Genomic DNA, 27568 nt, shown 5'->3' with positions numbered 1-27568 from the left:
CCCGCACGTCCACACAGCGGAAGAAAAAATCAAATCACGTAGACAGTCTGCAAGGTTCCAGAATAACCCTCTATATTTTTATAATTAATTGCTATCAATTATTTCCGATTTTATTAAACTTTGCTCTTTTGTGTTTCAGGCGCTTCAGGTGGACATCGAGAGCCACGGCAAGACCCTGAGTGGCCTTTTGCGTTTGTGCCAGCAGCCGTCGTCGATCGGAGCGTCCGGAGACTGCAGCGGTTCCACGAGTCGAGCGCGCGCCCTCAAATTAGCCCAACGCTTGGAGAAGCGCTGGCAAATCCTGTACTTGAAGAACTTGGAGTGGATTCTGCACTTGGAGAAGAGCGGCGCTGTAAGTAAAACCTTCAACCGCAACTGTAACTCGCTTGCCAGACGAAAACACGCACACGCGAGCGGTCGCCAGTCTGCGTCGACTCGGGCTCGCGACCAGTCGACTGCGCGTCATTTTTGTTTCTTTTGGCCAGCCGGCCGCTCGATTGAGATGCTTTTCGCCTTCTACGGCATCCAGATGGACGTGGTGAACACCCTGTTCGCCGTTCTCGGCTCCACCCTTGTCATTGTCGCGGCCAAAATCGCCACCTTCGCGGTAAAGTGCAAAGAGAGCCAATTTTTTATATCATTATTAATTAATTGCATTATTCATTTAGCATAACAAAAACACATTTAAAAGTCTTCATTTTTAGTTTATAGACCCATATTAATTTTTAAAATAATGTCTTTTTTTCTCTAAATTTCTGTTAAATTTACAGTTTTTACTGCATATTGATTGAATATATGCGGTTGATTTGAATTTAAAATTTTATTGAACGGAGATTATTTTCTTCGTCTGGTTTGATGCTTTATGCGGCCTCAAATTATAATTCTCTCATCCTAATGGTGTTTGAGGCCTCGTGCCAATTTTCGACCCGAGGCTTCTTTTGTTTTTGTTTATTTTCGCTCCTTGCGCGCTCTTCCTCCCCTCACGTGTGGTGTATTGGCGAAAATAATTTCACTTGATTCAGTGCTGCGTCCTGCCCGGCTCACTCTCTTTTTTGCTTCGTACCCGAGACGGCGATTAATTGGTCCCGAGGGTCGCAGCTCGCCGGCCGGCTGACTTTTATGCGTTTCCTCTCGCTCTCTCCAAAGACAAATTTATGAACTGACCTCACCACGCCAACTACAATTTTAGAACGCACCTCACGTACACTTCACATGTACTACTATTTGTTTTGGATGCTCCAACTTAAGTGCCGAAAGAAGTAGCTCGCCGCTCTACGGGCGGTCAAAGAATGTGTGTTTTAACCCTTCTTTTACAAGGCCTTCTCTGCACCGGTTGTCATGCTCGTCGTGCGGTTTCTCCGCGGCGAAACCGCACGTATGCCGACATTTTTTTAGTTAGTCGGTCGCTGCAAATGGCACACAGCACTCATAACCAAGCGCACACACTCGCGAGAAAAAGCAATTGGCTGCAAAACAAACCGAAAAGCAAACACACGTGGTGCGCTGACGCGAGAGAGTTAAATAAATAATGCGAAAGAGTTTAAAAATGAATTTCGCACAGTCAGCACGAACCTCTTCAAGTAATGAAATTGAATGGAGTATCTCATTTCAGTAAAATTAATTGAAATTGCGAGCTAAAAATAATAAACAATGCATATTTTAAAGAATTTTGCTCGTTCTATTAATTTTGAAAAAGTTTCATATTTATTTAATCACATCATTTTTAGCTACAAAAATAATTAATAAAAATAAAGTGAATACAAAGTTGATACATCACAATAAAATAGAGCTATGTAAAGATATGCGTTAATATAGAGACGTTTAAAATGAAATTAAATTTTAAGTAAATAAATAAAATAAGTTGAGTAAATAAAATAAATACTGCATCAAAAATTTCAATTAGTCACTTTAGCAAAATTCAGGATTCTCACGTTTAAAACAAATCCACGGCAATAACTCTATCTTCAATTATAATTTTGTATTGATTAAAGCACTTTGTAACAAATTTTTATTTACATATTTCCAGGATACACCAAGCAGCGAAGCGGCGACTGACTCTGACGAGGATGAGCCTGGCGTGACTCCTGCGCGCAAGAAGCGACTCCTCGAAGTGATGAGTCCCGACGTGTGCACCAAAGGCGAGCAGCTGCTCGACCTGGAGTCGCAGATGCGATTCACCCAGTCGGGCAAGAGCTCCGTGACCAACAGCGCCGTTTACTACTACAAGCACTCGACCACCGAGTACTCGTCCGAGGAGGACGACGACGACACCGGCTGGACGTTCCGTCCGCCGCGGCCGCAGCCGTCCAAGCACGGCCGCCATTCCTCCTCCTCGTCCGTGTCCTCCTCGCAGCCGCTGTCCGAGCGCAGCGCCACCACCTCCTCCACATCCTCATCCTCGTCCTCCGAAGACCTCAACACCTCTGTGGCCACCTGCATCGGCAACGTGGTCATGCGGCCCAAACGCAGCCCCCAGCGCGTCAAACGCCGGCCCGTCAGTCTGCCATTCTCGCTCATGTCACCCGAGGCGGCCACCACGCCGACGGCCGCTGCCGGAAAAACGTGCAGCGAGACCAACCTGGCCGTCTTTGCCAGGAGGAAGAGAACCATGCGGCGCTCAAAGCGGAGGCTCCTCATGGCTTCGGTGAGTTTGCACAAATTTAACAGTATTTTATATTTGGCATTTCCTATTTTTAAAAAGACATTCTTAACAAGAAGTGCTGCAGAAAAATCATTTAATGAAAGAGAGATGAAAAATATGCAATCAAAAAATGTATTTTTTAATTTATCAATGTCTAATTAATTACGTTTTCTCTTTCATAGCAGTCCAGTGAGTCCGAGGACAGATCAGCGGTTGTGAGATCCTCATCCTTCTCAGGCACTATCTACAAGTCGCCGTCGCCCAGGCCCGACGGCTGCCATAGCGACCCAAGCAGCTGTCTCCGTCTGCGTCGCACCAGCGGCCGATTGGCTGCCGTCGCCCCAATACCTGTGGCCGAGGAGAGTGGCGAACCCTCGTGGGACAACTACCAGGAGCGCTACAACTCGGAGGCCTACAGTGAGGACCCACTGGACGCAGAGGCTGCTCGTCGTCTGCTCGAATTCGGCGACGACTACAGCAGATACCTTCGCAGCAACAGCCCTGTCCGACGGGTACGGAAATTTAACTATTAATTTTTCAAGTTGAATTAAAATTTATTTTATTCAAATTGAGTAAAAGTGAATTATTAAAAATAAGGATTTAATATGAATTTAAAAAGTTTGTGCAACTCAACAGAACTTCTGTTTATTTCTCCTTTTTTTTTTTAATCAATACTTTTAGCATTTAAATTAAATGAATAGTTTCACAATGGATCCCAATTTTTTTATCAACTTTGTAAACAATTTGAAGAAAAATTTAAATTATTTCTTAGTTAATTACATTTTTTCTTCCAAACTGTGCTTTTCTGAAAATTATTAATTTAATGAAAATTTTTAAATATTTTGCAGGAAACTGTTGGTCAGGACAGTGATTCTGAGGTTGAAGAACTGCGCTACGTGCTCAAACTGTCCCAAGAATCGCTAGCCTTCACCTCGCAGCGCCTGCAATTGGCCACCGACCGCTTTGACGCCGTCGTCTCTGAAGCCCTTGGGCCGGAGAGCATTGTCAGCATTGGCGAGTTGGCCGAAATGGCCGCCACCTGCAGGGAGAGCCGCAAGTGCGTCGAGCTGGTCATCTCAAGGATTGAGCAGGAGGCCGCTGGTGTGGCTGACATGCAGTTGATCTACGAGTTGCTGGAGCAGTGGGAGGACCTCGAGTCCAAAACCCAGGAGCTGCAGAGGGCGTCAAGCCTGGCCAGAGACGTCGCAGCACTCAGGCAGTCGCTAGTGGTGGTCCAAGGGTCTCTCGGCCCGAGGGAAGAACACGACTCGAGGAGGCAGTCGCGTCTCGAGAGTCGGATTTGCTTGCAGGGAAAACTGGAAGTCATCAGAGTGAGTCACCCTTAAATTAAATTGTTATCTTATGTTTAATCCTTGATAATTTTTCTAAATTTTGCCCTTAAAAGAGAAATATAAAATCTGATTTATATCTTTAAACAAAAATAATAATGAATAATTGTCAAAAATTTAATGTAAACTATTTATTTGTGAAAACGTGGACAATTAAATAATAATGATAATTATAAATTGATTTTTTATCTTTTTCTAGGAGCAATTGGCCTCTTTGACAGGCGTGAAGTCCCAGCTGTCGGAGATGAACTCGCTGATCCAGCGCTTGGCCACTGAGGACAACGGTGCCATCACCCAGCAGATCAAATCTGTCCTTCGAGGCCAGATTGGCGAGCTGTTTGAGTTGTGGGAGTTGAACAACCAGCGGCTGAGCGTCGAGCTGGGTCGCACCCAGCAGCACTTGGCCGCCTGGCAAGAGTTGGACAGGCAGTTGTCCATGCTGCGTGGTTGCCTGCTGCGCGACCGCGAGAATCTGCTCACAAGACACAAGGACGACAGCGGCTCCCTTAGCGACTCCGGCATCTCCGACGCCGGCTCTGACGTGCTAGAGGCCAGAGGTCAAGAGCTGATGACCCTGAGGGCGCTCGCTGACCAGCTGCCCGCGCACACAAGGAAGGACATTGTCCAGGTAATTAAAATATTCAATCTAATTTCATTACCTTATTTCTTTTCTTTTTAAATTAGCACTTTTTACTTAAAGTAAATTAAATTATTATTTTGAAATAATTTATTAAATCGTCTTTGTGGTCTGTTTGGATGGATTATTTAAAATAAATTTCAATTCAGGCAACAAAGTTTTGGATATTATTCATTAATCTTCATTAATCTAAAATTTAATTAAGCATTTTACAATTTAATCTGTTTACGGAATTAATATTAAAATAACATTAAAATTGCAGGAGCTTGATGCTGCCGAGAAAGAGTTGGAGCAGCTTCGTCTGTACTCGAGCCAGAAGAATTTGTCGTTGGCCGGCCTGAGCTGCGGCGCCGTCGTCGGTGCTGCCGGCGACGATGACAAGGAGAAGCACTGGCCGCGCCACTGGCTGAAACTGGTGCCCCTGTGCGTGGTGACCCTGGTGGCCGTCGTGTGCTCGTTCCTGCAGCCGCCCAACTGCTGTGAGTATGTCGACTCGTCGGGCAAGTACTGGGAGCTGCTCAAGCTGCAGCACGGTCCTCCGCCCGTCTGAACTCGGCCGCGCCGCCGCTTCTCTAACTCTCCATCCAGTTACCAATCAGAGTGTGTTTTTTTGTTTGTTTTGGGCTTCAGAGCGAACGCCGCGCGCTGCCCCCTGTCAGTCTGTCGCTATGTGTACAGTACAAATCGTTAGCGCCTATTTTCAATTCGGGGTAAGCGACCAAACGAGCTCCTTATCATTGTCCACTCATTCGGCAGCAGGGTCTCTCTGTATGTAGAACTAACCACTCTTTGCGCCTCACTCCTCTTTCTTTGACGCCTGTGCATTTTGTTGACTTTTCACAGAGTTTATATATATATATATTTATATCGAGTTTATTCTTCCTGATCTATTATTATTATATATTTATATACTTTGATGTGAGCTGATTTGCCTTTCATTTGAAATTTTTTTTTTTCATCTTGGTGATTTCTGATTGGTTTTTTTAGAGGACATGCCCGGACTAAAATCGCAGCCCGTGAAAATTGTTGTTCAACGTCGGAACACTGACTTTTGAAGGCTTGTGGAAAATCTATTCTGAAAAAAATTGCATGAAATTTGCCGATCAACTTCCCGCATCTTGTGACGTTCTGTGATATTTATAAATTTACAAACGATTTCCGGAGTGCTGGTTGCCTTTTTGTTTTGGCATGTCCTTTAAATGAGTAATATATACTGAAGGTCAAATTTTTTCTTTCTTTTCGGGACCGAGTTTTCGCCAGGAATTAAAACTGGAGCATCCGCAGGAAAGGCCGTCGGCTTCTCCGGCGACGCACTATTCCAGGCCTGTTTTGGCACAAAAAATATATGCAACGTGGGGAGTAGCAATTTCCAAACACTGAGCAATCGTACTGATTTTTCTATTCAGATGACTATACTTTTATAGTAAAATGCACACACATGCAAACATTTTGCCTTGGAATTTTTATACTTTTGGATCAATAAGAGTAGAGGAGACCAAAGAATCAAAATGCTGAAATCGCTTAAGCGCCAGTTTCCTTCCGCTTTCGCACCTTGTGGAGATTCCGAAGTAAAAAAATCAACATATCTCAGGGCAAAGCCTGTTAAGCTAGAAAGTAAAACTAATCGATCCTTGCCCAACATTTGGGCTGCCTTTCCCCACCTCTCTAAAATCATCTGAGAATCTTCACCGCTGCAAAAAAAACCCTAGTGCTCTCATTTTTTGCCATAATAGTAAAACTTAAGACGAGTATTTTGGTTTTGCCTCAAAATCCTCTCTAACTAGTTGTCGAATTTCACTTTTTTTTTAATTAATTATTTTTGTGCCAAAACTTTTGTAGACGAAAAAAGGAAACATTTTTTTGGGGGAAATGTTAATGTAAGGGATAGAGAGCGCAAAATGCGTGGAGCTAATTAATTAATCAATGATGACGCGTAAATAGATCTAAAGATCGCAACCTCTGTGGCTAACAACTGCATGGGTGGCGGCGAACACCAGCTTCATTCTGGGCCGAGCGGCCGCCTCGACCGCCAGACGCAATTCAGCCGTTTACTCTTTGGAGTAAATGTTCTTTCGGTGTCTGCAAAATGCGTGTCTCGGCGTGTTTTTTTTATAATTTTCGAGGCAGCCGCCGGTCCACCTACAGGCTGGTCAATTGTATTGAGGTAATTAATTAATTAGTGCATGCTAAGAGTAACGAGTCTTAAGTCAGCAAGTAAGGAATTGCATGTTGTAATTTGTGATTAAGCGCAGCTTTATATAATCATCCGTATGGGTACTTGTAATAATCAAAAGTCTATTAATTATATACATACAAATTTGTATTCAAACACACACTACACACAAACACGCTCTTGACGAGTCGAAGAAAAATTTATCACGTATTTTTATCTATAATGTTTTGATTTAATAATTTGAGTTTTATTAATTTTGCGAGAGGATAGCGGTGTATAGTCTGTTGATGATTTTTTTTTCTCTTTTAGAGCAGATGCCGAGTGGAGATAAAAATATTTGAAGTGCGAGTTATTTATTTAAAATGCATACAACATGATAGGTATAGCGAGTCAGTGGAACAGAATGATTGTTTACACATAAACACGTAATGATTACAATTTATTATCCTATATTTACAGAGATACATTTTTTTGATTAATATTATTGTAATTTCGAATTATGATAATATTAACTTTTAATTTTTATACACAAGTGAGAACATATGTTGATGAAATGTTGTGTAGCAAGGAGTTTTTTGTATTAAGATTTTGAAAATAAAGAGTTCTATCACGAAAGTGCAAAAATTAGCCCTCAATTGGTTTCATTGACACACATATTTTATCCAAATTCTATCAAACAAAAACAAAAGTGGAGATGGATTTTATTTTTTAACAGTCTTAACTATCAATTCATAATAAATACCCGCCTCAATTAATCGTCCTAATAACATGATGGACTTAATCAGCAGGGGCGAAAATTTTCTGCTTTTCAACTTTCACTTGGTGCAGCTCTTTCTGGGCCAAAGTCACCTGGCAAAGTATTTAAATTTGATTAATTGCTTTAACAATTAACTTAATATAATTAAGGATCGATAAAAAAAGTAAGTTGCTCAAATTGACTGATCCAACTTGAGACTGAACCGGGAAATTCTAGCACAATTACCTTGACAATTTGCACCGAGACGTGTTGGAACTCGTGGACGAACGAGGCGACAAAGGCCGAAAGCAGCAAAAGGACCGAGGCCTCGGCGAGCAGACACACAACGCGCAGAACTTGAATCGACTCCTCGCCGAGGCTCTTTCGACCCAGGTGGACCTCGTTGGTCACCACGATGGACACGATCAACCACACCGTCAACACAAACAGGCAGCACCAACGCAGGAAATTCCGAAAACGGGCCACTTTACGGGCTGTCGAATCACCCATAGTGTACGACAGTCCAACCTGGTGAAGGGAATTTATGATTTTAACGATTTTATGAAAATCTAGCCTAAAAATATACATAAGTAAAATAAATTTCACTCAAATTTTTTTACCATTTAATATTAAATTGAAAAAATTCAAGCCCATGTTGTGATTGCAATAAGTTGAGATTTTCATGGTGTAAGAGATTCGTTTTTGTTAATCCCTAATTATAAAAAGACAAGAATAGATTTTACTAATAAATGAGCTCTAATAATTTTTCCTAGTTTTTATTTCCAAGCCTTTAAAAATAATTAAAATAAACTTAAAAATATTTAATAAATCTCGAAAAAAAACTATTTTATTGAAAATATTACCTGCGCCGTGAGATATAAAGTAAATCCGATTGCGCCGCAAACGACGAGAGCGTCGTGCACGACTGGCCCTTCAAGGGCTCCGTGAGCAACAAATATGGAGCAGATCAGTCCTAGAACTGCCGTCCACGTTGAGAAGCAACTGACGGACATCGGATCAAACGTCATCCATCCCTGCAGTCGCAAATCGGGCCGTTTTCTGAACACCTCCCGCACATACGACTCTCGAGTTTTGACGACCAATATCACTGACAAAAATAATCGTTTTATCTTATATTGGCTGTAAAATTTAAATATGATTCCTACTTAAAATTGTTGATGAGGTTAGAAGAAGAGTCGAAAGAAAGGTAGATGGCGAAATCAGAACTTGCTGAGAAAATGACGTTGGAATGTGGTTTTCCCAGTAGCTGTCAATAATTGATTTAGTTTTTCCTCACTTCATACAATAGAATTTGTATTTCTGTACAGTTTTACACAATGACGAGCTTAATAAAATTTCTATTCTCACATCAATAAAGAAGATTTTTTATAATAAAACTTCTCAAAGCTCTAAAATTTTGCTTTTTTTTAAATATGATATATGTTAGTTTTCTATCATTTTTTTTTTTTTTAATTTGAATTAATTTTGCATATTACCTGAGCAAGCAGGAAATAGGAAAGACACTAGCCGTGAGCACCGTTACTTTTGCAGCTCCAAATAAATCCATCTTAACAGTTGCCATTGATAGAGTGAGGAGAAAAATTTCGCCCTTTGGAGAAAACAGATGTGGTTTGCGCTTCGACTGCTGTGAACACCTTCCGAAGTAAACAGCCGCTCTTTTGCTCTTTTGTTATCAGTGCGGTGTGTAACATGCTTTTATTATTTTACAGCACCCAAGAGCAATAATAAATGACTTCTCTTAATAAGGACCGGCAGCTGCGAATATCATGCAAGAACCAAATGATGCCCAAATACTGCTCCGCTCTTATCATCTACAAATAGCATGAATAAAAATACAACAGCACAGTATTCGATTTTAATTTAAAGAAGTTTTTTTCTATATATAGATAATAATATATAGATATAATGATTTTCTCAGTCAGATTAAAATTAATCAGTAAATTTAGGATTAATTGTGAAAGAAAATTAACCGAAAAGACGTCAACTATTGTATAAAACCAGAGCGCATAGTGCAGCTTCGCAGGTTGCGTAAGAGCAGATTTTGCAGGCGCTTCAATGCTATTATGTGCAAAAGCCGCCATATTCATTGGACTTATTCTTTATTTATAGACTTTTAGGAAAAGTTTCCCATTCAATGTATTTTAATTATTTATTCGACTAGGTTGTAAAGAAAGCCCACAAAAATATTGATTTATTTTGTACATAATCCGATTTGTTACAAAATTTTAATTATTATTAAATAATATACTATTATTAATGTTGCAAAATAAAACAAATAATTGAGTTAATTTTCTAAGATAAATGGATTAAAATCGCTCACACTTGAAATATCGGATATTTTTTACCCAATATCTTTATGCGTCTTTACGTATAAAAATAAAAACTAGAAATTTTTTTCCTCAATTTTTTTTTATAAATTTTAAAATAATATCTATTACTATTTTTGTTTTTAATTATTAAAAAGTCTATTTTTAATTTGTCAAATCTTTTTTTTTTTAATTATTTTTCAATAATTAAATTTTATGATTTTTGCAGCACTGGTGCATATTTGGCACAGAAATGGTTCAGAACTGGTGTAGAACTGATGCAGAACAGCTGCACCAGTTCTGCACTAATTCCGCACTTGTTTTGAACCAGGTCTGCAAAAGTCCTGAATTTGAAAAATTTTGATACAAACTAAATTTTTTAAATCGTAAGAAAAACTAAAAGTTCATATAAAATAAAATTTTTAACCTCCATATTTTAAAAAATTTTAAATTCATTTCTATTCTTATATTTTCCAAATTTTTTAATTTTATTTTTAATTTGTGGAATCTCTTTTTTTTTTTAAATATTTTTAAATATTTAAATTATATCATTTTTGCAGCTCTGGTGCAGATCTGGTACAGAAATGGTTCAAAACTTATTTCATTAAGATTTATCATAATTTTATTAATTCTGAATTATAATTTGTCTCTGTAGACTTAAATTTACAATGATAATTTAATTTTCAAAATTAAAAACCTTCTAAAATGGTTTACTCTTTATCTTTACTTTATAAAACATAATTAAATTTTTTCATTAACTATTTTGACATAATTTAGAGAATTTTATGTTTGTCGAATTTAAAATTTTTGTCGGTTTTTTATCGGTCATATAATGCTGTCTAGTACATTTAAATCGTTTTTACTTTGTATTTAAAATATAATTCAAACGCTTCACGTCAATTTTGTTCAACTTTATTCATGAGATGCAGTTTCCAATTTATCAACAGTCTTATTATCCTCCTCAGGTAAAGCTTCCTCATTAGTGTTGCCATTTGATTCTGCGTCTGATGAACCATCATATTCATGTGCTCCCTACGAAAAATTATTTTGTAAACAAACGATACAAATGTTATACAAAATAGATTAACTAACATCTCTCGATCTTCTCCATTTTGCCCTTCTGTTTTGGAACCACGTTTTGATCTGGAAATAATAGAGATACATGATCAACAATATTTTATTTTTACACTCCACTTTTTTAATAATTTATACACAATTACAATTATTTAATATTCAAATTAGGTTTTATTTTAAATTTGAGGTTTGTTTGTATAAAATTTTTGATTGATCTCTATTTTGTTTGAAGTAAATAAATAAATAAGTTTTTTTTACTGTTTTAGAAACAATTTTTCTACCTGTCTTTCAGTCAACGAGAGTGTCTCGGCCAATTGACGCCTTTGTTCTGGACTCAAATATTGCTGCTCTTTGAATTTCCTTTCCAGCAGGGCACTTTGTTGGGATGAAAAACGAACCTGGCCGCCTTTCCTTTTATTGGGTCGAAGGTGAAACCATTGGGGTTGCAAAAATCCTGGTGATCACACAAGGACATTAAAAAAGTGATTAGAACGTGTTTTTGGTACATCAAACATTTAATCGCTCGACAGCTCGGAAATTAATTACTGAAGCAATAACATGACAGTACGAGTTAAGATAAGGGTACTTTAATTACAGTTAATTTGCGAGCGTAGTTTGAGTGATGCGCATAGTTTTGTTAAGTGCTGCTGCGTTCTTTGAAACGCTTTTTTAAAGATATATTTTTTATATACGTCTCGATTGCTGGTGAACAAACGTCGAATATTATATAGGAGCGCGGGAGATTAATAAGACGATATTGGCAGCTGATAAAAGAAGTAATCGAGTGTTTAACAAGTCAGTCAACAGGCAATCTGACATGTCATTAGCTTATCAAGCACTCGAGCACCGTTCAAACATTTTCCTCGATATTCGACACTTCAGAAATTTTGCACAAAGAAGCACAAAAAGATGATTTTTGCCCTCAATTTTATCACTCGACGTGATTTTTATTTTTGACAAAATTTGGTAGACATTAAATTGGGTTATAAGTTATAATTATTTCTATAAAATTTGTTAATTGCACAACTAAACTTATTTTTATAAATATGCATGATTCGCTTGAAATTTTAATTGCTTTTTTATCGCAGCGGCTCTATGAAGTACTCAAAATTAGACAAGAAAATATGATTGAAAAGTGAGGTGATCAAAAAAATGATTAATGTTTGAGATTAAAAATCGTGTTTGCGCGGTTGACGAGTTTGTAATGCTACAAATTTGTTGGGATTAACATGAGTGGGATGATTGATTACCAATATTGTCGCGCTGAGGTGCATATTTCAAAAGTTATTATGACAGAGATACACGAGATTATAGGGACCCTTGAATTTGATTGACTTTCCCTATCTGCGCCGGTCGGCCGGCTTATCGACCTCTTAAATGGCACTTTTCAAACGTATATTAAGTTAATGCGCTAATCCTAATTGCGATCAACGCATTTAAATTAGGAGCAAAGTGCCTCTGACAGAATGAGACGTGTTTGCCTCAATTTACTTATCAGCTTTATCCTTGGTTTAAATTTTGCATGAGCAACGTATTGTGGGGGCTGTTGCAAAATTTAGAGAAATCAAAGATTGAGTGCTTTAATATAGATTGAACTAAGCTAACGTCTAATCTTTTTTTTGCAAATATCAAAATATGAAAAGTACCAAAGAAATGAATAAAAAAATATTATTCTTTTAAATATATGAACAAAAGGAGTGAAGGTGATTATTATATATTTTCTATTTATTGTTGTTTATTCTACTCAAGTCATGCATGAAAGAATTTTCTCTTCAGATGGTTTGTTTGTTTGAGACAATTCTGATGGATTAGTTAAATTTAATATGTACTTAAATGTGCGATTTCATTAGGAAATTATTATTTATTTTAAATAATTTATTTTTAAATTTAACAAAAATGATTACTTCTGGAAAGATGAGCTGCTTTCAATAAAAATGGGATTTTGCGATAATGGTAAGTGTTCATTATAAAATAGTAAATTTGAGGTTTAATTTGCATGCTAGCTTAAAATTTTACATAAAAATTGACTAAAACGATGCCATATATTTTTCGCAATACCCTAGTTTAATTTGGTCTTCTGGAAATAATTAACGAACTCGAAATTTAATAAAATGAGAAGTTAATTATTATGGCTTATAGCTTATACACTTTTTCCCCTAAAATTTTTTATTGCTTATTGCTTTGTTATCCAAAATTTACTTGTTTAAAAAAAAATTGAAAAATTAAAAAAAAAAATATTATCTCAGGTAATAAATAGGCATATAATTATAATATTTCTTTCATATTTTTATAAAATTGTTACTTTAAAGCTAAAAATATTTTCATTCCTTCCCTTGCTGAACTGTAAAGTTGTGAAAAAGCGCGGTCTCTACCTAATCTCTGCTTCAATGTAATTTCAATTAATATCCAAGATCTTTTTAACTTCTGTTTTTAAGATTAACCAGATTCTTAATGAAAGCGCGCATCAGGAAAAATAAAAATTGTCAGGCTAACTAATTATTTCTCACGTGAATATTAAAAATTATAAGTTTGATTGAAGAGATGCTGAAAACATGAGTGCGGCAAATTTTATGTTCTAGAGAAGGGCCAAAGAGCTGCTTCAATTTACAAAATTTTGTTGTGAAAATTTTTATGGCTATTATGAGTTTTGGTATATTTCTTCTTAAACAACGTATTTGTAGAGAAAAAATATACTAAAATCACACAAATATGTCAAAATTAAAAAAAAAAATGATTATTTAGAATAATGATTTCAAATTAAGGTGTCATGTTAGTTTTGAACTATAATAAAAAAGGCAAAACTCCTCAAGAAATTTTAAGAAAAGTATCACATAAGTAAAAGTTAAGCTCAAACCAACGTCTAGCTTCAGTAAGAATCTTATTGATTAAAAAATAAAAAATGTACCTCTGTAGGGAGGCACATAGGTGGTGAACGGAGTTTGTTGGTTCCAGAGCCACGGCGGCGGGTAGGCGGGCAGTGGACGGAAGGGCAGAGCCGTCGGGAAGGATTGCTCTTTCTTGAGGATGTCGTCGACCAAGAACGAGGGTCGCAGAGAGTGATGGTGGAGGTGCGTCTGGTCGCTGTAGAAACTCATCGTGGACTGCAGGCGACTCTCCTCCGAGATCGCGTTAATCTCCAAACCGACAACTCAACGAGATCAATCGAGATTAAAAGCTTTTATTATATTTTGAGCAGAATATATTAAAAAAATATATATAAATAATACAATAGCACCTGTAATAATAATAAATGAGTGGCAAACAATGTATTTAGAACTACGGAAATAAGATAATGCCTCGGCAACTAATTTTATAAAGAAAGCAAATAGACGATTCTGCTAATAACGCATAAAATTCAGTCTTAAACGTGCATTTATTGAAGCCAAAAATAAAATTAATTTCAGATGACCGGATTGAGCTAGATTCAATTTCATTAGTTAAGTATCCAATGAGAAAATTGAAGCTAAGAATAAATCATTTATGCGCAATTCAATTAATGAACTAATTGTAAGTGAATAATTTATAACAAATATTCTAGTTAAAAATCGGGCGAATGTGGGCGAATGAGTTTTTCGGTTAATAAAACGCGTGAAAGAAAAATGAAATAATTGTTCTTTTGTTAAATTATCATAATATAATAATTATTATTTTATTGTGTTTTTGCATGCTGTGCAGTGCTCCTTGCATTAGAGCGCACGCTGACCAGCGCATTCCCGCGAGAAATCATGAAAAAATGAAAAGGTTTCAAAAAATGCCCGCAGAGTGCAGCACGTGCGGTCGCCGAGTAAAAATTGATTTTATTAATGGCCGTCGCTGGAGCAAAATAAAAACACACAAACTTGACTTCAAATTTGGCCTTTTTCGCCCCAAAAACTGATCTGTGGCTGGAGTCTGCAAAGTCCTAGATGGGCTACGGAAGCCGTTCTCCAAGTCCGAGGCGCCGCGAACGCGATCGCGAGCGTCGCAGCAAGCGCGGCAGATCGCGCGACCGAGGCGAGCGCCGACGCAGGTTGCAAACAAAATTTCCATTTTTTAATTTCTACTGCCTAACCCAGAGTTCATTTCGCAGGTCAAGATCTAGAGACAGGTCAAGGTCGAGGGAGAGGTCGCGTGAAAGAGACCGTTCGAGGGAACGCGAAAGGGACAGGTCGAGGGAAAGGGATCGCTCCAGGGACAGAGATCGGTCGAGGGATTTCAGCCGAAGAAGGTCACGCTCGAAATCACCATCGACGTCAAAGACTAAGGCCAAGAAACAGGGCGAACGACCAGAGGTCACTGGTAAGTCAGGAAAAACAGGTTGAGAGTTCCAACCTGATTTACAAAGCTAGATAACATTTCTAGAAAATTCTTTTTAATAAAAAAAGACCAAATATTATAAAAGTTTTTAATATTTTTGTCTCTTTACTTTTAGAAAAAGACTTGGAGGGCAAGAGCGCCGACGAAATCGAAATGATGAAGATGATGGGTTTTTGCTCGTTTGACTCGACCAAGGGCAAGCAAGTGACAGACAAAGACCCTGGGGCTGTGCATGTGATTCTGAAACGTAAATACCGCCAGTACATGAACAGAAAGGGTGGTTTCAATCGGCCACTGGACTTTGTTGCTTGAACCATCTGGATAATTTATTTAAAATTCTTTCAAACCTCCGTTCAAAGTGCTGATTTTTGCCCTCTAATCCGCTCGGGTCACAGAGTTTTACCTCAAGCAGATGCCTTCTTCTAAAATATTTGACACGCCTGAGCGAAAAGTAATTTCGTAGGAATGGATATTAATCTGTGTGTCATGATTACCTCCGTCTCATCAGGGATATCAGACGAACTGTAATACCTCTTGTATCAAAAACTTCTTGATGTGGTATTGGTTTGAATAAAGTACGATTATTAATATAAAAAGTCTATTCATGTATTTCGCGAAATAAATACATGCATTTGGCTTGAAACAATGATAATATTTGAATGCTTGGCGATCAACGTACAATTCAACGAATACGAACAACAAAATAATAATTTACTGCCACCAATTTAAAAATGTAAGGCAAGTTTTAATAACTAATATATACGATTTAATCAATTTCTTTTTTGTACAAAAGAATCGTTTGGAAATTATTTTGTGGCACTTCAATTTCCTTTGCGTCAGCTAGAAAATGCTAATATAAGTCTAAACAGAATAAAAAAATATTAAGGGGACATCTGGCTAGAAGGGTTGTGGATATTTTTGCATAACTGCGCATCAACTGTGTGCTGACAATGAGATAAAGAGTGTGTGGCTTGGTTACTTGATCCTCATCACAGGAATGCTTCTTTGTGCAGAGGGCTGGAGCAAAAAAGTTGAGACAGTCTTTCTCCTTAACTGCTGGAAGAGCAGTGCAGCTGTAATAGACACCCTACTGCTCCAAAGTAACCCTGATAAAAAAAAATTAGTTTTAAATTTCACATCAATCAATTTTGAAATTTACCTCATGCTCCAAGAACAAGGCCTTCAATGCACCTTTGGACCAGTAATCCAGAGCATAGGCCAACAACTTCATGGCGATGGGATTCACCCTTAAAAAGTTGCCAACGAACACAACCTAACAGAAAAATGAAATCACATAATTCATTAAAAAGCTCAAGGAATTCGGTACCTTTTCAATTTTTTCATTCAGAGCACACATTTTGGTGATTGATCCGATGTTGTTCGTAATGGTAACCAAGGTTGCCCTGGCCAAATCCTCCCTACTGACCATTTGCCTCTTGTCCTTAGAATTCATGTTCCCAAAACTGAGCAAATTTCGGTTATAATTTAATGCAGTCAACATTTTGAATAACAAACCTGCTAGCAACAAGGTCACCAGGTAAGTCAAAGCGATCATAGTCGCCCCCGTAAATGTCTCGGACAAGTTTGTCGACAGATGTGTTGTCACCCTTGGATGCAAGTTCGATGGCCTCTTCAAAGGAGTTGCACCCTGTCAGCAGACAGCACAGCCCCAAGAAGGTTCCACCACCCAGACTGGTTCCCGAGATGCGTTTGTAGACACCTGGTCCGTATACGGCAAGGATGCTCACTCCAGAGCCAATATTCACTAACTGTATTAACATTAAATTGTTGGAAATAATAATTATTGACTTCAAAGGTATATCTTTTTTAAATACAATAAAAATTTAAACTAAATTCTAATGAGAACCTTACCAAAAATGGATATGGTTGACTGAAGTCATAGCCGACTTTCTCGCACTTGCCATCGAGAGTCGGGTGCGCCCAGTAGTAGCACTCTGTGGGGCTGTTCATCTCAACATACTGCAGGCCGTAGAGCAACGAGTCCAGCTCGTCAAATTTGTGCAGAGATAAATTCAAAACCTGGCATAAAACTTTTAAAATTTGGAAAAGATAAAATTTTTTTAAAATTACCTTTCTAAAGTTATCTTCAAATTTGTAGGCACCACCACCAGTAGCACACACAGAGCTGACCAGGGTGGCCATCCCTTTGTCTTTGGCCAACTCGAGGAATTTGCCCATGGCACTCGTCGGGAAACGAATGAAATGCAGTGCCCCTCTCCGTCCTCGAACGACAACATCGTTCATCTAGAAATGAATTGACATAAAAGTAAAGCTTAAAGATTATAGAATGAAAAATAAAACATTAATTATGTTGATAATTTTTTGATTAGCAGTACCTGCAGGTGAGAATCTCTGTGACCGTCCTTTCCGTAGGCCGAGTTATTCGTAAGGTAGCGACGGATATTCCTCAGGGTCTCAACTTCCAGTTCTGCCTCATCAGGTGTGATGTCCTTTGGCTCAAAGTAGACGAGTTTACAAAGTGTGCCTCCAATATCCATTCCAAACCATGGCATTGCTGAAATTTTTTAAATTAGAATGTCTTGTGTGTAAAAATGATGCAGTTCTCAATACATAGTTATATTATTTAAGGGTTGAGTCTAGAGTCAGGGTAGGAAGGGAGGAGTTGAAGCAAAATTCTGAACAATATATAAAATTATTGCATAGATATAAAGAATTGCAGTAGCTGAATTAGAAGCAAGCAAAGAGTGTGTACATAAATCCCATAACCTATAATACATATTATTTTTTAGCTTTAGGAAAAAGTAGGTCAGAAAGATCTTTAATGAGCACAGCAGCCCAGTTTTGAAATAGCAGAAGCAGCACCAAAGCCCCACTCACGTGGACCCGCAGTCAAGTTAGAGGGTGTTGTTTTTTCATCGTCGAGGACCTGCTTACTTGTGGCCATGGCAAGGGAACGGCACGCGGCACACTGACACTCGTCAGAGATTATCGCCCCCGTCCATAGTTGACGTGTGGCGACGATGTACTGCGATGAGTCCAGCCTGGCTGTCTTTGACACGCTAGACCTGCAATTAAAAAAAGCACTAATTAAAAACGATTCGGTATAAAAAAATAAAAACACGAAATTGCACGTGTGCTCGAGACCTTTGGAAGAAAAGAGCACCCCAGCCGAAAAGAGAATAAAACAAGAATAAAAGTGGCTGGGGCCGCGCGAATTTTACCTCGCATGCGAAACCTTGCGATTGGTCAGATTGAAAGAGAGTTTTGGTCCTAATGGGGCATTTTTTCGGCCTGGCTAGTGCCTTTCAGCCCAAACTGGGTCACTCAGCCAAAGGGATAGTTACGCCCACTTTTGTCGCGAGCGAATCAGGTGTTTTTCGCAAATTGAAATTCCGCGCGCGCCGCTAGGTGGCTGTTGATCGAGATTGTTGATTTTTTTAGAAGAGAAGTCGTGCTTGTTTTGCCTTGAAACTCGTTGCGTCGTCGGCGAATTTCTGCAATTTCCGTGGTTTTCCGAGCTTGAGTTTGTCCAGATTTCGCAGGTGAAAACTATTAACAAATTATTTATCGATCGCAGTTCAAATTTTTTCGAGACAATCCTTTATTTAACGTGATTGCTTCGATTTTCAAGGGCACGATGGGCAGCATCGACAAAAAGTCGTCCCTGCTGCAGGAGATTCTTCCCGTGGACTGGCACAATGACGAAAGAATGGGCTTCTTGATGTCGGCTTTCAAGGATCGCAGCGTCAACCCAAAAAGCTGGGACGCCAAGTTGAAGTTTTGGCGAGTCCTCATTGAGGAATACTGTGTGCATTGCAAGCAGGTTACGTTCGACGAGGCTCATCTCAAAAAGACGTTCGAGAGAGATGGCTGTGTCCCCGCCTGCCTGACGCCTGTGATCATATCGCTCAAAAAGTACGAAATCAATAAATTTAACTGTTCAGATAAAATTGTACCATAATTTTCCATGTACAATTTTTTTTTTCAAAAATTAATTTTGATCTTATTTTTTAAAGTGACGGAAAAGTGGTCCCCGTGGAAGAAATTCAGAAACTGGGCTACCATGGACAGTCTTGGTCTTCGTGGACCACAGAGAAATTGCTGAAAACGCCTGCCAGCTTTGCAGTGAACAAATTGTGGAGTGCTCTGGGCTATGACTCAAGTGCGTCTCAGTCAACTACTGAAAAGCTAGTGTCCATCCCAGCTTTACAGGTATAAAAAGTGGGGAAGTAAATTGATTATTTCAATTTGAAGACTTTTGTTTAGTTTTGCCTTGGAATTTAAAGAGGCAAATATATCCAATAAAAATTTTTTTTGTTATATTTATGAAAATATTTTCTACTAGTTAAAGAAAGTAAGAAAGAAAAATAAATCGACCAATTGCCCTTCTTATAGTTGAAATTTAGCCGTCAATGTGCGTCAATGCTTGCCATCAAGTTAATTTTCTTTTTGGTATTTTTAATTTCACGATTTCTAGATCATTTACTAATTAGATTTAACTTTCAATAGCCAATGGGGCTCCCCCTTTTTTTAGATAAATTTTGAGATTGATGAAATATTTTTCAACAAATTTCAATCCTAATTCAGTAGTTGTCAGTCCTGGAATGTTGCATTTTTTTTTTAAATTTACAATTGCGGCATCTTTTATTTGATTTTAGTCCTACGCTGAGGAAGTTTTAGCTCAGCACTGCCCAGATCATAGTGCTCACAATGCCTCCTCGCAAGTCATGATCCTTGCAGATGTGATTCTAAAAGAGCCCAACAAGCAGTTTGCGGAACTTGCAATCATGTGGCTGTGCAGAAATAACCAGGTAAAAATTTTCTGTCCGTTCTTACACAATTATTTTGAGATCAAAAAATACTCCAACTAAATTTAATGGATCTTTCGGATCTTTTGTTAGAAAAGTTAAAATTTTGAGAGGAGAATCATAGTAAATGTGAAACATCCTCAAATATTAAACTAGAGCAGTCTAGTTTGCAAATTATTTAAAAAGCTGATGTATTTATTTTTCAAATTTCCAACAATATTGATCTGGCCAAGTTTGTTGCTGCGTAGTAAATTAATTCTTGGCTTAGTTCTTTATCATCATCATCATTAATTCAACCCTGCCTATAAAGATGAATAATAAATTGATCTAGTTTGACCTTTTGGTTAACTCCCGTCAGCTTTTGCCAATCAATTAATAATTTTTCCAACCTCTTTGTTTCAGGCGATTGTTGAAGATACCATGAGCCCTGCACTGGTCAAATTTGGGCCGAACGTCCAAATTAGCAATGTGGACAGACAAACAATCTCTCTGCAGAGACAAGAGATCGCTCTCACGCGCAAGCTGCATGAGCTGGAGGAAGAAAAAGAGCGTTGCTTGGCTGAGATCAAGGCTTATCTCGCAAAGGGCATGCGACCTGCGGTGAGTCCAAAACCCACCCATCTCTCTTTCTCGAGCTTATAATTTCTTTTATATTGCTACTGAGACTCTTTTCAGACGCTTAAATTTTATCACGGTTCAAGGCTGCAAAAAAGTGATTTTGTGGTCTGGTCGGTGAGCAAAAAAAAAAGGCGTCGAGCTGGAAAGCTGCAGCTTGTGCGTCATAAGCTCTGTAAATTTATGCAGCATCATTAGGTTTTTGCTTTCTGACATAAGCAATGACTCTCATTCCTTATGGCGTCGGATTTGTGGGAAACACAAATCACCTGCGTAGGGACTGCTGAGATGTTACTTTAATTAGGGACCGCATTCCAAGCATTTTTACAGCTTACAGACCTCAGACGAGGATTTTTCAACCAATTTATTAGTTTGTTTCTTAATATTGAAGTCGAGTGTGTACGATTATCTTTCGCAAAAGCTTGGATTAAGGAACATTTTCTTTTTAATAATTTTTTTAGCTCTTCATGTTTTACTTTAATTAATATTTTTCCAAAAGTATGACCTCTTTTCATATCATGGGATTATTTTCTTTGTTTTACTCCTGCTTTCTTTGTTGAAGCTTTTAGAAGAAATAACAAATTAATCTACAAGAGAGAGAGTACCAAGAACTTTCCAGTGAAACCTGAGAGAAATAAACACCTCATGATTTTTGTTGATTTTCTCACTATGGCGAAGGTTCTGGGCATCTGGGCAAGACAGTTCAAGGGAGAGGGGATTATGCTTTTCAATCATAATTGAATTAATATTTTGCTGAAAATATTTTTCTAAATCAAAAATTTCAAAATCGATTATCATTGCAATAAGATTTTGTCATTTCGGCTGTTGAACTTTATATTGTTGTTAATATAAAAATAACTTTGGAATGTATAGAATCAGCATCTCCAAGGTGTCCAATGACCTCGCGTAGAAAGACGCGCAGTTTCGTATCATATGTCCCTGCAACTGCAGCGTGTCTCATCACCCTCGAACACAAAAAAGTTTTTCTTTTTGTTAACGCAGCGAGGTCTCCACCGGCTAAATGCGGCGCAGCGTTTTGGCTCCTGCAGCAAATTTGTTTTGAGCCGCTCTGGCATTGAATTAAATGCGCCAATATTACGCGTTTTATAATTATAGCTGCTCAATGCGAAGGTGATTACCAAACGGCAAGACCACTCACTCTCACTGCCATTGATTAGATTGTACCCATTGAGATAAAATCTGCTGAAAATGCACTTGTGATTCAAGAAGGGATTGTGATCCCGAATACCAAGTTCAGAGGATTGTCACCTTGAAATGGTTTTGCCACATGCTAATTATTTTTGATTGCATCCTTTCTTTGATCTTGAATATTTTTGCAAAAAGTTTGTTACTTTTTGCTTCCAAGAACGTTAATAAATTTGTATTGATATAAATACTAAATAATATAATATTAATACAAATAAATAAGTAAATAAAACTACTAATTTTAAGTTTATCCCTTTGGAAAATGTATTTCTGGAGTTTCAAATATTCGAATTTAAATGTAGAAGTAATTTAGCAAAAATTAGAAAAGTTATTCATTGAAGGACATTTTTCTAATTAATGTTTTCTTAAAATTTTTTGAAATTAGCAGCATAGGTTTGATTTCTATATGAATATTATTATGATGACACAACAAAATAGCGGTTATGGGTGGAAGTGCTGCATTTTAATTGCAAATTAATTGTCATCATCCGTGAGCGGCGCCGCCTTGGGCTGGCAAGTGAAGAGCGAGAACGACGAGAAGAAAAATAGTGGCCGACATTGGCCCGATTGAGTGAGCGAGGAATGAGCGCATGCATCTCTGTCGAGTGTTTGTTTTCCTCTACGGCTCTACAAGCAGAGAAAGTTTCTTTGGCGAAAAAAAAAAACTCAAACCGGAAATGGTCACTATGCGCAATAATTAACATCAGCATGCCAAACATGCCCTTTCGATTTCGTTCTCGCTCTCTGGAAATTGCTATGTATATGTTAATATATTCGTGCGCAATATTTTCGCTCGGCGCGATCCACGGAGGTGCGACAGGTTGCATAACGAGCCGACGCGTTTTTCCCGAAACGAGGTGAAATCTTTCGCTCCGGGCGATCAGGTGTCCACACCTTGAAGTGGCCTGATCATCTCGTCAGCATCTCAACTAATTCGTCACTTCGTTACTCTTTACATTAGGTTTGTTTTTCTTTCAAATGCGAATCGCAACAGTCTTGGACTTTGCCACAAGTCTTGAAATTAAAATTTATTTAAAAAATTTAAAAATTAAATTATAAAATTTTGGAGATAAGAGTCTAGCAATTAATACTAAATAAATAGGAGCAAAATCGATCAAATATAATTTCAGCCTTTCTTATGCAATTTAAAATTGTGCCGTCAAAGAAAGTATTCGCTTACCAAGGAAACATTTTTGTCTCTTCTTTTACAGGCGAGGAACTCTCTGAAGAAGAAGCACGAGCTGGAGCGGCGCGCGACCAAGCTGTCCGACTCGTTGGCCAACCTCCACGTTATGATTTCGCAGCTGAAGGATTCCGAGTCTCACGCGCAGGTCAGTCTTCTTTGTGTCTCAGAATGAAATTCGCCGCCCTTTGCACTTTGCAGAGGCACGAGCCCAACTGTCCGATTGTCAGTCGGACCCTCCTCCGCGCTCTTGGCTTTGCCAACTCTCGATCGTTTCCCCTCCCAGCGCTGAGCGATTCTCTATTGGCTCACATGAAATGTTTTCCGCAGGTAATCGGCGCTTACAAGAACGCGTCTGCCGCACTGAAGGCTGTCTACAAAGACACAGGACTGAATGAGGACAACGTTGCTAATGCCATGGACGACGTCGAGGAGGTCAGTACCTGTATTTACTTTCTTGACCGCAAAAAACTGTTTCCTTCAACATCATCCATATAAATATATAATTATAAAACATCATATTCATTGAGCGTGACAGTGTAAAATAATAATCACCATTTGCAACTTTCAGGCATTGGAGCTCCACGACGAAGTCAAAACTGTCATTTCCAAGCCGGTTGGCCCGATGTCGTCCACTCTGGATGATGAGGAGCTGGAAAAGGAACTGGCAGAATTGCTGGAAGACCACGAAGAGGCTGGACCTCCAGGCGGAGGAACGTCCGAGTTTGACATCAACAGTACGATCAGTTATTATTTTAATTTCTACGACAAAATGCTTTTTCTTTTTCAGAACTACCGAGTGTGCCTTCGTCTCCAGTTGGTGCTAAGACTCTAAATACTCAAGCTTCACAGCTGTAATAAAAACTGTCCAATTTTTATTTGCAAATGACTGAAATAAGAAAAAAATAACATGATATAGGATTGTATATATTTTGTTGCATTGGTGGAGAATGCTGCTATTCTTTTTTATTTTCTAAGTTGAGCATATATTTAAATTTGGTCTTGAAGTGCTGTCGTAGCTTAAAAGTAACCCACTATCAGATGTCCATTAATAAATGCAAATTTCAAAAATTCTTTTACATTAAAGTCATCATTTTATGTCACTATTATTGCTAGGCAATTCAATTTAGCTACCAGACTTCTTGTAGTTGGACCTAACACGCAAAAGTCCTGCAACTTCCAAGAAAAACTAGTTTTCCATTATAATTTATTCTCAAAAATCTATGTTAAAAAGCATTGAAAAATCGATGGCAAAAGTGATTTTATTTATAATAAAAGAAGGCTGGATTCTGAATATCCCATTTTTATTGATATACAATTGCAAATACTCCTTTTAAGACTTTGACGATGAACTGCACTTATCATAATTAATTCTTTTATACACATTTTTAGAAATTGCTGACAACCAGGCTGCTGTGCTCATATATAAAACATGCTTACACTTTTTTCCATTCGATTTTGCACAACATTATGGCCGAACTAAACAGGATGCAAAATTCGAATTGATGTCTATGTAGAAAAGAAATAACAATAAAATTTCGTTCGGAAGCAAGCACTGATGCACATTCAAAGGAGGAAAGAGTGGTTTGTTGGTGTGTGTGCTGTTGAACTCGACCGTTTTAAGGGGCAAATCAACAAACTTAATCAGAAAACGATATCACTTTGTGTCCGCGATTAACGGTCAGTTAGTTCAGTAGTCATCCAGGTTGTAGAGGTCTTCGTCCATGTCATCCAACTGCATACTCATGAAGTCCACCTTGTAGCGGAGCAACCCTGCAAATGATTTTTTTATTGTCATAACTTTTTTTATGTTCAGTATAAAATCAAGTTGAACGCAAAAAGCTAATAGTTGCAGGTGGTCTAGATTAGGTGGTGCTATTTACTTAAGGCTACATTGAAGACTTCAACCTTCAGCCTTTTCATTTAAAATTGGAAGACTTAATTATGTGCATATATTATGATGAAACTACGAGAAGTGCCTTTTGTAATTGAAATTTCCCGTTCCTTCACTACAACCTTCTGCAACTATTGCTGAACATAAAGAATAACAAAATAATATTATGAATTAGGTGACAGAGCAAATATAAAAATAAAAATCATATTAAATTTAAATTAATATTAAAACCCATTCGTGCAAAATCAAATGCAACGAAGAATTAATTTTCAAAAAATTCTGTGTCACTGCAAAGTAATATGAGCTACAAAAGAAAAATAATAAGAGCCATGCTGAACGGTTGAACACTCGTGCCGAGGTGGTACCTGGCAAAGTTTAAGCAGGTTAATACTCGTCAAGATCGACATCGTCCAACGGCTCGTCAGCCTGAAGTGACTGGAAGTCAACTTTGTAGCGCAGAATTCCTGTGAGAGCCCCAGAAAATGTGTTCAATTCACAACCCAAAGCCTCCAAATATCATACGGCGTGATGTGCCGAGCGGAGTCGTAACAAGTGAAAGTGAATAAGTGAGAAACTTTACCTCCTATGCCACCAAATCCTCTGACAAACTGTGAGCCTTCTTGCGACTTGTCAGTGATGATCTCGAGGGTGGCACCAAAACTCTTGTAGCTGTTGGCCAGCCACTCAAGGAGAGGTTGGCACTCGACCAGCTCCAGCTCCACACCAGTCTAAAAATTGACAAAATTTTATCTTCTTGTTGCAGAAAATAAATTTTCATTGAAGTACTAAATCTTTAAAACAACACTCACTTCCTTATCAGTGAAATGCGATTTATCTTTCTCCTGCTCGGGGGTAAGGTGCAGAATCTTTTCTTCCGAGGACGTATGGTTTTTGAGCACGTAGCGCTGAATGTCTAAATTCTCCCAGCAAATAAGGATCTCCACACTGCCAAGTTCAAGTGCCTTGAGAGTGTCCTCAACACCAAAGCAAAACTTTCCGGTGTCTTGGCTGATTTCATCGAAGTATCGTCCTGATAATTATTCACATTAGGAATAAATATTTCAAGCAGGCCAATAAATTTACCAATAAGCTTTTTCTCTTGAATGAATTTAACATTGTGGAGGGACTCAGCTGCAAGTTCAATGGCCTGGTTGAATCCATTCTCTCCACCGTACGATACGTCCACCAGCTTGATTACTTTTGCTTGCAATCTCTGAAAGTTAATTGAGCAATCAGAGTGCTATTCTTTTCTAAATTCAGCAACCTATACCTGATCAAACATGTCTGATTGGCTAAGCTCGGTTTTGAAGTCTGCACTACCCGCTAAAATGAGGCCAGCAATGTTTGGTTTGTCACCAGGTAGATAAAGCGTTACTGCGACTTCAGCAACTTTTCTCACGTAGTTGTGTCTTTTTTCCATTCTCAAACGAGCAAAACGAAGTGCAGACTGACCTCCTCTACCTGTGGAGTCCAAAAAAGGAAATTAAAAAATTGCCAAGTAAAGTCATTTAAACCGGACCGTGCTTCTTAGGCAAATCAACAGTGAACTTGTGAAGGACTTCACGAGTGTTTCCTTGCAGAGTGCCGAAAAGGGCACCGTTGCCGTCCATAATAATAAAACCAAACTTATTATCATCAGCCAAAAGAGCAGTCAGTGCTTCCGTATGGAACTACAAGAATAATTAAGTTATTATATGGACGTGCAATTTGGTGTTTTCAGAGTACAACATACCTTGTTGTCGCACAAGTAGAGCGAGGTGTTGATTGGTTTGAAAGGTTCAAAGTCAATGTTCACCTTCTTCTCTTTTCCCTCCTCTGTCACAATGGTGCCGCAGTAAATTACAAGTCCGTTTGGCGGCACTGAAATTTGAATGGTTAGAGCTACATATTTTGGCAAGGAGTTTACACTATGCACCTTTGGTGTAGAGCTTGAGGCGATGCTGCACAGAGGTGATGGCTCCAAGCACCGACAGGCGATTGACACGCGACTTGATGTTGGACGCTGTGCCAAACTCGTCGGCCAACATTTTGCTGACTCGGGAAATCTGGTCTCTGGGCGGAATGATGAGCGAGATCATGCTGGTGCCATTGCTGCAAAGGTATTTTTGAATGAGACTCCAGTGGCAAGAGAGTGCAAAAACAAGGGTTACCCTCTGGCCATCTCGAGGCTCTTGATCAGCTTCTTGATCTTCCATATTTCGACGTTCCTGTCAGCCGAATTGTCCTCGTTGCTGTAGTTATTGGACGACATGATTGGTTTTCAGCCGTCCCGACTTTCCAAAGCCAAGTCGGCCCGAAATTCGGCTCAAATGAGTCGGCAAAGCGTGTGGCGGATCAGTCAAAATGGCGCCACGTACCCAGTCGCAGCCGTATTTTCAGCCAAATTAGCTGCTTATCGGTATCCAACTCGCCTAATCGTCAACGATCAAGTACCTCAGGTCAACATGTGCCGAAAGGCCGACTTCTATCGCCCAATGAACCACGGAATCGACAGGGAATTCGGCTGTTTTAGCAAGCAAGCACATGTGGAACATACAAAAGCGAGGTCAATGTAGCGCCCATGTGAGCATGCGCAGACAAAAAAGCACGTTCACTCCTATTCTTTCTACCGCCAAAACTTGAAAATTTAAAATAACATGGCCTAAAA

General features: G+C 38.6%; 7 protein-coding genes across 19 annotated transcripts in view; 3 read left to right on the top strand and 4 right to left on the bottom strand.

The window, feature by feature from the left end:
• Window positions 1-8333, top strand: part of LOC132198162 (uncharacterized) — a 66802-nt gene extending 58469 nt beyond the window's left edge. For 3 of the 8 annotated variants that reach the window (XM_059622009.1, XM_059622010.1, XM_059622011.1), the window contains exons 7-12: window positions 140-352; window positions 2027-2644; window positions 2824-3153; window positions 3490-3972; window positions 4190-4618; window positions 4890-7427. In XM_059622009.1, coding sequence (XP_059477992.1) covers window positions 140-352; window positions 2027-2644; window positions 2824-3153; window positions 3490-3972; window positions 4190-4618; window positions 4890-5177 — 2361 coding nt within the window. In that variant the 3' untranslated portion in view covers window positions 5178-7427. Of the gene's footprint in view, window positions 1-139; window positions 353-2026; window positions 2645-2823; window positions 3154-3489; window positions 3973-4189; window positions 4619-4889; window positions 7428-7773 lie in introns of those variants that run through there. The other 5 variants (XR_009441968.1, XR_009441967.1, XM_059622013.1 and 2 more) reach the window with 5 other exon arrangements.
• LOC132198163 (uncharacterized) lies at window positions 6834-9235 on the bottom strand. The gene is made up of 5 exons (XM_059622015.1): window positions 9033-9235; window positions 8703-8803; window positions 8400-8644; window positions 7783-8064; window positions 6834-7649 (listed from the first exon to the last, which is right to left on the bottom strand). The coding sequence occupies exons 1-5, from the start codon at window positions 9116-9118 to the stop codon at window positions 7578-7580; spliced, it is 786 nt and encodes a 261-aa protein (XP_059477998.1). The 5' UTR covers window positions 9119-9235; the 3' UTR covers window positions 6834-7577.
• Window positions 9236-10692: 1457 nt separating this feature from the next.
• On the bottom strand, window positions 10693-14052 carry LOC132197344 (hematopoietically-expressed homeobox protein HHEX-like). Its single transcript, XM_059620582.1, has 4 exons — window positions 13843-14052; window positions 11219-11391; window positions 10956-11006; window positions 10693-10895 (listed from the first exon to the last, which is right to left on the bottom strand). Exons 1-4 carry the CDS (start codon window positions 14030-14032, stop codon window positions 10776-10778), a joined length of 534 nt encoding a protein of 177 aa, XP_059476565.1. The 5' UTR covers window positions 14033-14052; the 3' UTR covers window positions 10693-10775.
• A 657-nt stretch (window positions 14053-14709) lies between these two features.
• Window positions 14710-15829, top strand: LOC132198076 (U4/U6.U5 small nuclear ribonucleoprotein 27 kDa protein). Its single transcript, XM_059621833.1, has 3 exons — window positions 14710-14946; window positions 15007-15215; window positions 15349-15829. Exons 1-3 carry the CDS (start codon window positions 14843-14845, stop codon window positions 15543-15545), a joined length of 510 nt encoding a protein of 169 aa, XP_059477816.1. The 5' UTR covers window positions 14710-14842; the 3' UTR covers window positions 15546-15829.
• Window positions 15815-23256, bottom strand: LOC132198075 (pantothenate kinase 3). 5 transcript variants are annotated; one of them, XM_059621827.1, is made up of 9 exons: window positions 23025-23256; window positions 18093-18280; window positions 17591-17769; window positions 17325-17498; window positions 17106-17273; window positions 16749-17002; window positions 16561-16696; window positions 16393-16506; window positions 15815-16339 (listed from the first exon to the last, which is right to left on the bottom strand). In XM_059621827.1, exons 1-9 carry the CDS (start codon window positions 23033-23035, stop codon window positions 16283-16285), a joined length of 1281 nt encoding a protein of 426 aa, XP_059477810.1. In that variant the 5' UTR covers window positions 23036-23256; the 3' UTR covers window positions 15815-16282. The 5 variants fall into 5 exon arrangements, with proteins under 5 accessions (XP_059477810.1, XP_059477811.1, XP_059477813.1 ...); XM_059621828.1 differs by having other exon boundaries at window positions 18150-18280; window positions 23025-23255; XM_059621830.1 differs by lacking the exon at window positions 23025-23256 and adding an exon at window positions 20413-20570.
• Window positions 18607-24321, top strand: LOC132198073 (charged multivesicular body protein 7). The gene is made up of 9 exons (XM_059621826.1): window positions 18607-18757; window positions 18847-19130; window positions 19232-19427; window positions 19874-20026; window positions 20426-20623; window positions 23056-23175; window positions 23358-23462; window positions 23599-23764; window positions 23818-24321. The coding sequence occupies exons 2-9, from the start codon at window positions 18853-18855 to the stop codon at window positions 23883-23885; spliced, it is 1284 nt and encodes a 427-aa protein (XP_059477809.1). The 5' UTR covers window positions 18607-18757; window positions 18847-18852; the 3' UTR covers window positions 23886-24321.
• Window positions 24315-27501, bottom strand: LOC132198072 (eukaryotic peptide chain release factor subunit 1). Of its 2 annotated transcripts, XM_059621825.1 has the most exons (10): window positions 27072-27501; window positions 26837-27012; window positions 26654-26781; window positions 26441-26591; window positions 26192-26382; window positions 26005-26134; window positions 25731-25951; window positions 25502-25649; window positions 25287-25385; window positions 24315-24800 (listed from the first exon to the last, which is right to left on the bottom strand). In XM_059621825.1, exons 1-9 carry the CDS (start codon window positions 27170-27172, stop codon window positions 25306-25308), a joined length of 1326 nt encoding a protein of 441 aa, XP_059477808.1. In that variant the 5' UTR covers window positions 27173-27501; the 3' UTR covers window positions 24315-24800; window positions 25287-25305. The 2 variants fall into 2 exon arrangements, with proteins under 2 accessions (XP_059477808.1, XP_059477807.1); XM_059621824.1 differs by lacking the exon at window positions 25287-25385.
• Between the last annotated feature and the right edge of the window lie 67 nt (window positions 27502-27568).

Source organism: Neocloeon triangulifer, unplaced genomic scaffold, assembly GCF_031216515.1.
Source record: "Neocloeon triangulifer isolate White Clay Creek 2 clone unplaced genomic scaffold, ASM3121651v1 ptg000012l, whole genome shotgun sequence".
Classification (NCBI taxonomy): Eukaryota; Metazoa; Arthropoda; class Insecta; order Ephemeroptera; family Baetidae; genus Neocloeon; species Neocloeon triangulifer.
Note: the sequence above shows the minus strand (reverse complement) of the source record. Positions and strands in the feature narration are given on the sequence as shown.

Bases quoted from the DNA above. Each gene is read 5' to 3' on its own strand.
- LOC132198072 (XM_059621824.1), bottom strand. From the start codon at position 27,172: ATGTCGTCCAATAACTACAGCAACGAGGACAATTCGGCTGACAGGAAC. The intron at 26,782-26,836 runs GTGCATAGTGTA...TTCAAATTTCAG, and splicing joins CCTCAAGCTCTACACCAAAG to TGCCGCCAAACGGACTTGTA. The intron at 26,383-26,440 runs GTCCGGTTTAAA...TGGACTCCACAG, and splicing joins TGATTTGCCTAAGAAGCACG to GTAGAGGAGGTCAGTCTGCA.
- LOC132198076 (XM_059621833.1), top strand. From the start codon at position 14,843: ATGGGCTACGGAAGCCGTTCTCCAAGTCCGAGGCGCCGCGAACGCGAT. The intron at 14,947-15,006 runs GTTGCAAACAAA...TTCATTTCGCAG, and splicing joins CGAGGCGAGCGCCGACGCAG to GTCAAGATCTAGAGACAGGT. The intron at 15,216-15,348 runs GTAAGTCAGGAA...CTTTACTTTTAG, and splicing joins CGAACGACCAGAGGTCACTG to AAAAAGACTTGGAGGGCAAG.
- LOC132198163 (XM_059622015.1), bottom strand. From the start codon at position 9,118: ATGGCAACTGTTAAGATGGATTTATTTGGAGCTGCAAAAGTAACGGTG. The intron at 8,645-8,702 runs GTAGGAATCATA...TATTTTTGTCAG, and splicing joins AACCTCATCAACAATTTTAA to TGATATTGGTCGTCAAAACT. The intron at 7,650-7,782 runs GTAATTGTGCTA...ATACTTTGCCAG, and splicing joins TCTCGGTGCAAATTGTCAAG to GTGACTTTGGCCCAGAAAGA.
- LOC132198075 (XM_059621827.1), bottom strand. The intron at 17,770-18,092 runs GTGAGTGGGGCT...AAAAAATTTCAG, and splicing joins TAACTTGACTGCGGGTCCAC to CAATGCCATGGTTTGGAATG. The intron at 16,697-16,748 runs GTTTGTTATTCA...AAATTTGCTCAG, and splicing joins GGTGACCTTGTTGCTAGCAG to TTTTGGGAACATGAATTCTA.
- LOC132198073 (XM_059621826.1), top strand. From the start codon at position 18,853: ATGGGCAGCATCGACAAAAAGTCGTCCCTGCTGCAGGAGATTCTTCCC. The intron at 23,463-23,598 runs GTCAGTACCTGT...TGCAACTTTCAG, and splicing joins CCATGGACGACGTCGAGGAG to GCATTGGAGCTCCACGACGA. The intron at 23,765-23,817 runs GTACGATCAGTT...TTTCTTTTTCAG, and splicing joins GTCCGAGTTTGACATCAACA to AACTACCGAGTGTGCCTTCG.
- LOC132197344 (XM_059620582.1), bottom strand. From the start codon at position 14,032: ATGAGTTTCTACAGCGACCAGACGCACCTCCACCATCACTCTCTGCGA. The intron at 11,392-13,842 runs GTACATTTTTTA...TGTGATCACCAG, and splicing joins CTATGTGCCTCCCTACAGAG to GATTTTTGCAACCCCAATGG. The intron at 11,007-11,218 runs GTAGAAAAATTG...TATTATTTCCAG, and splicing joins TCTCGTTGACTGAAAGACAG to ATCAAAACGTGGTTCCAAAA.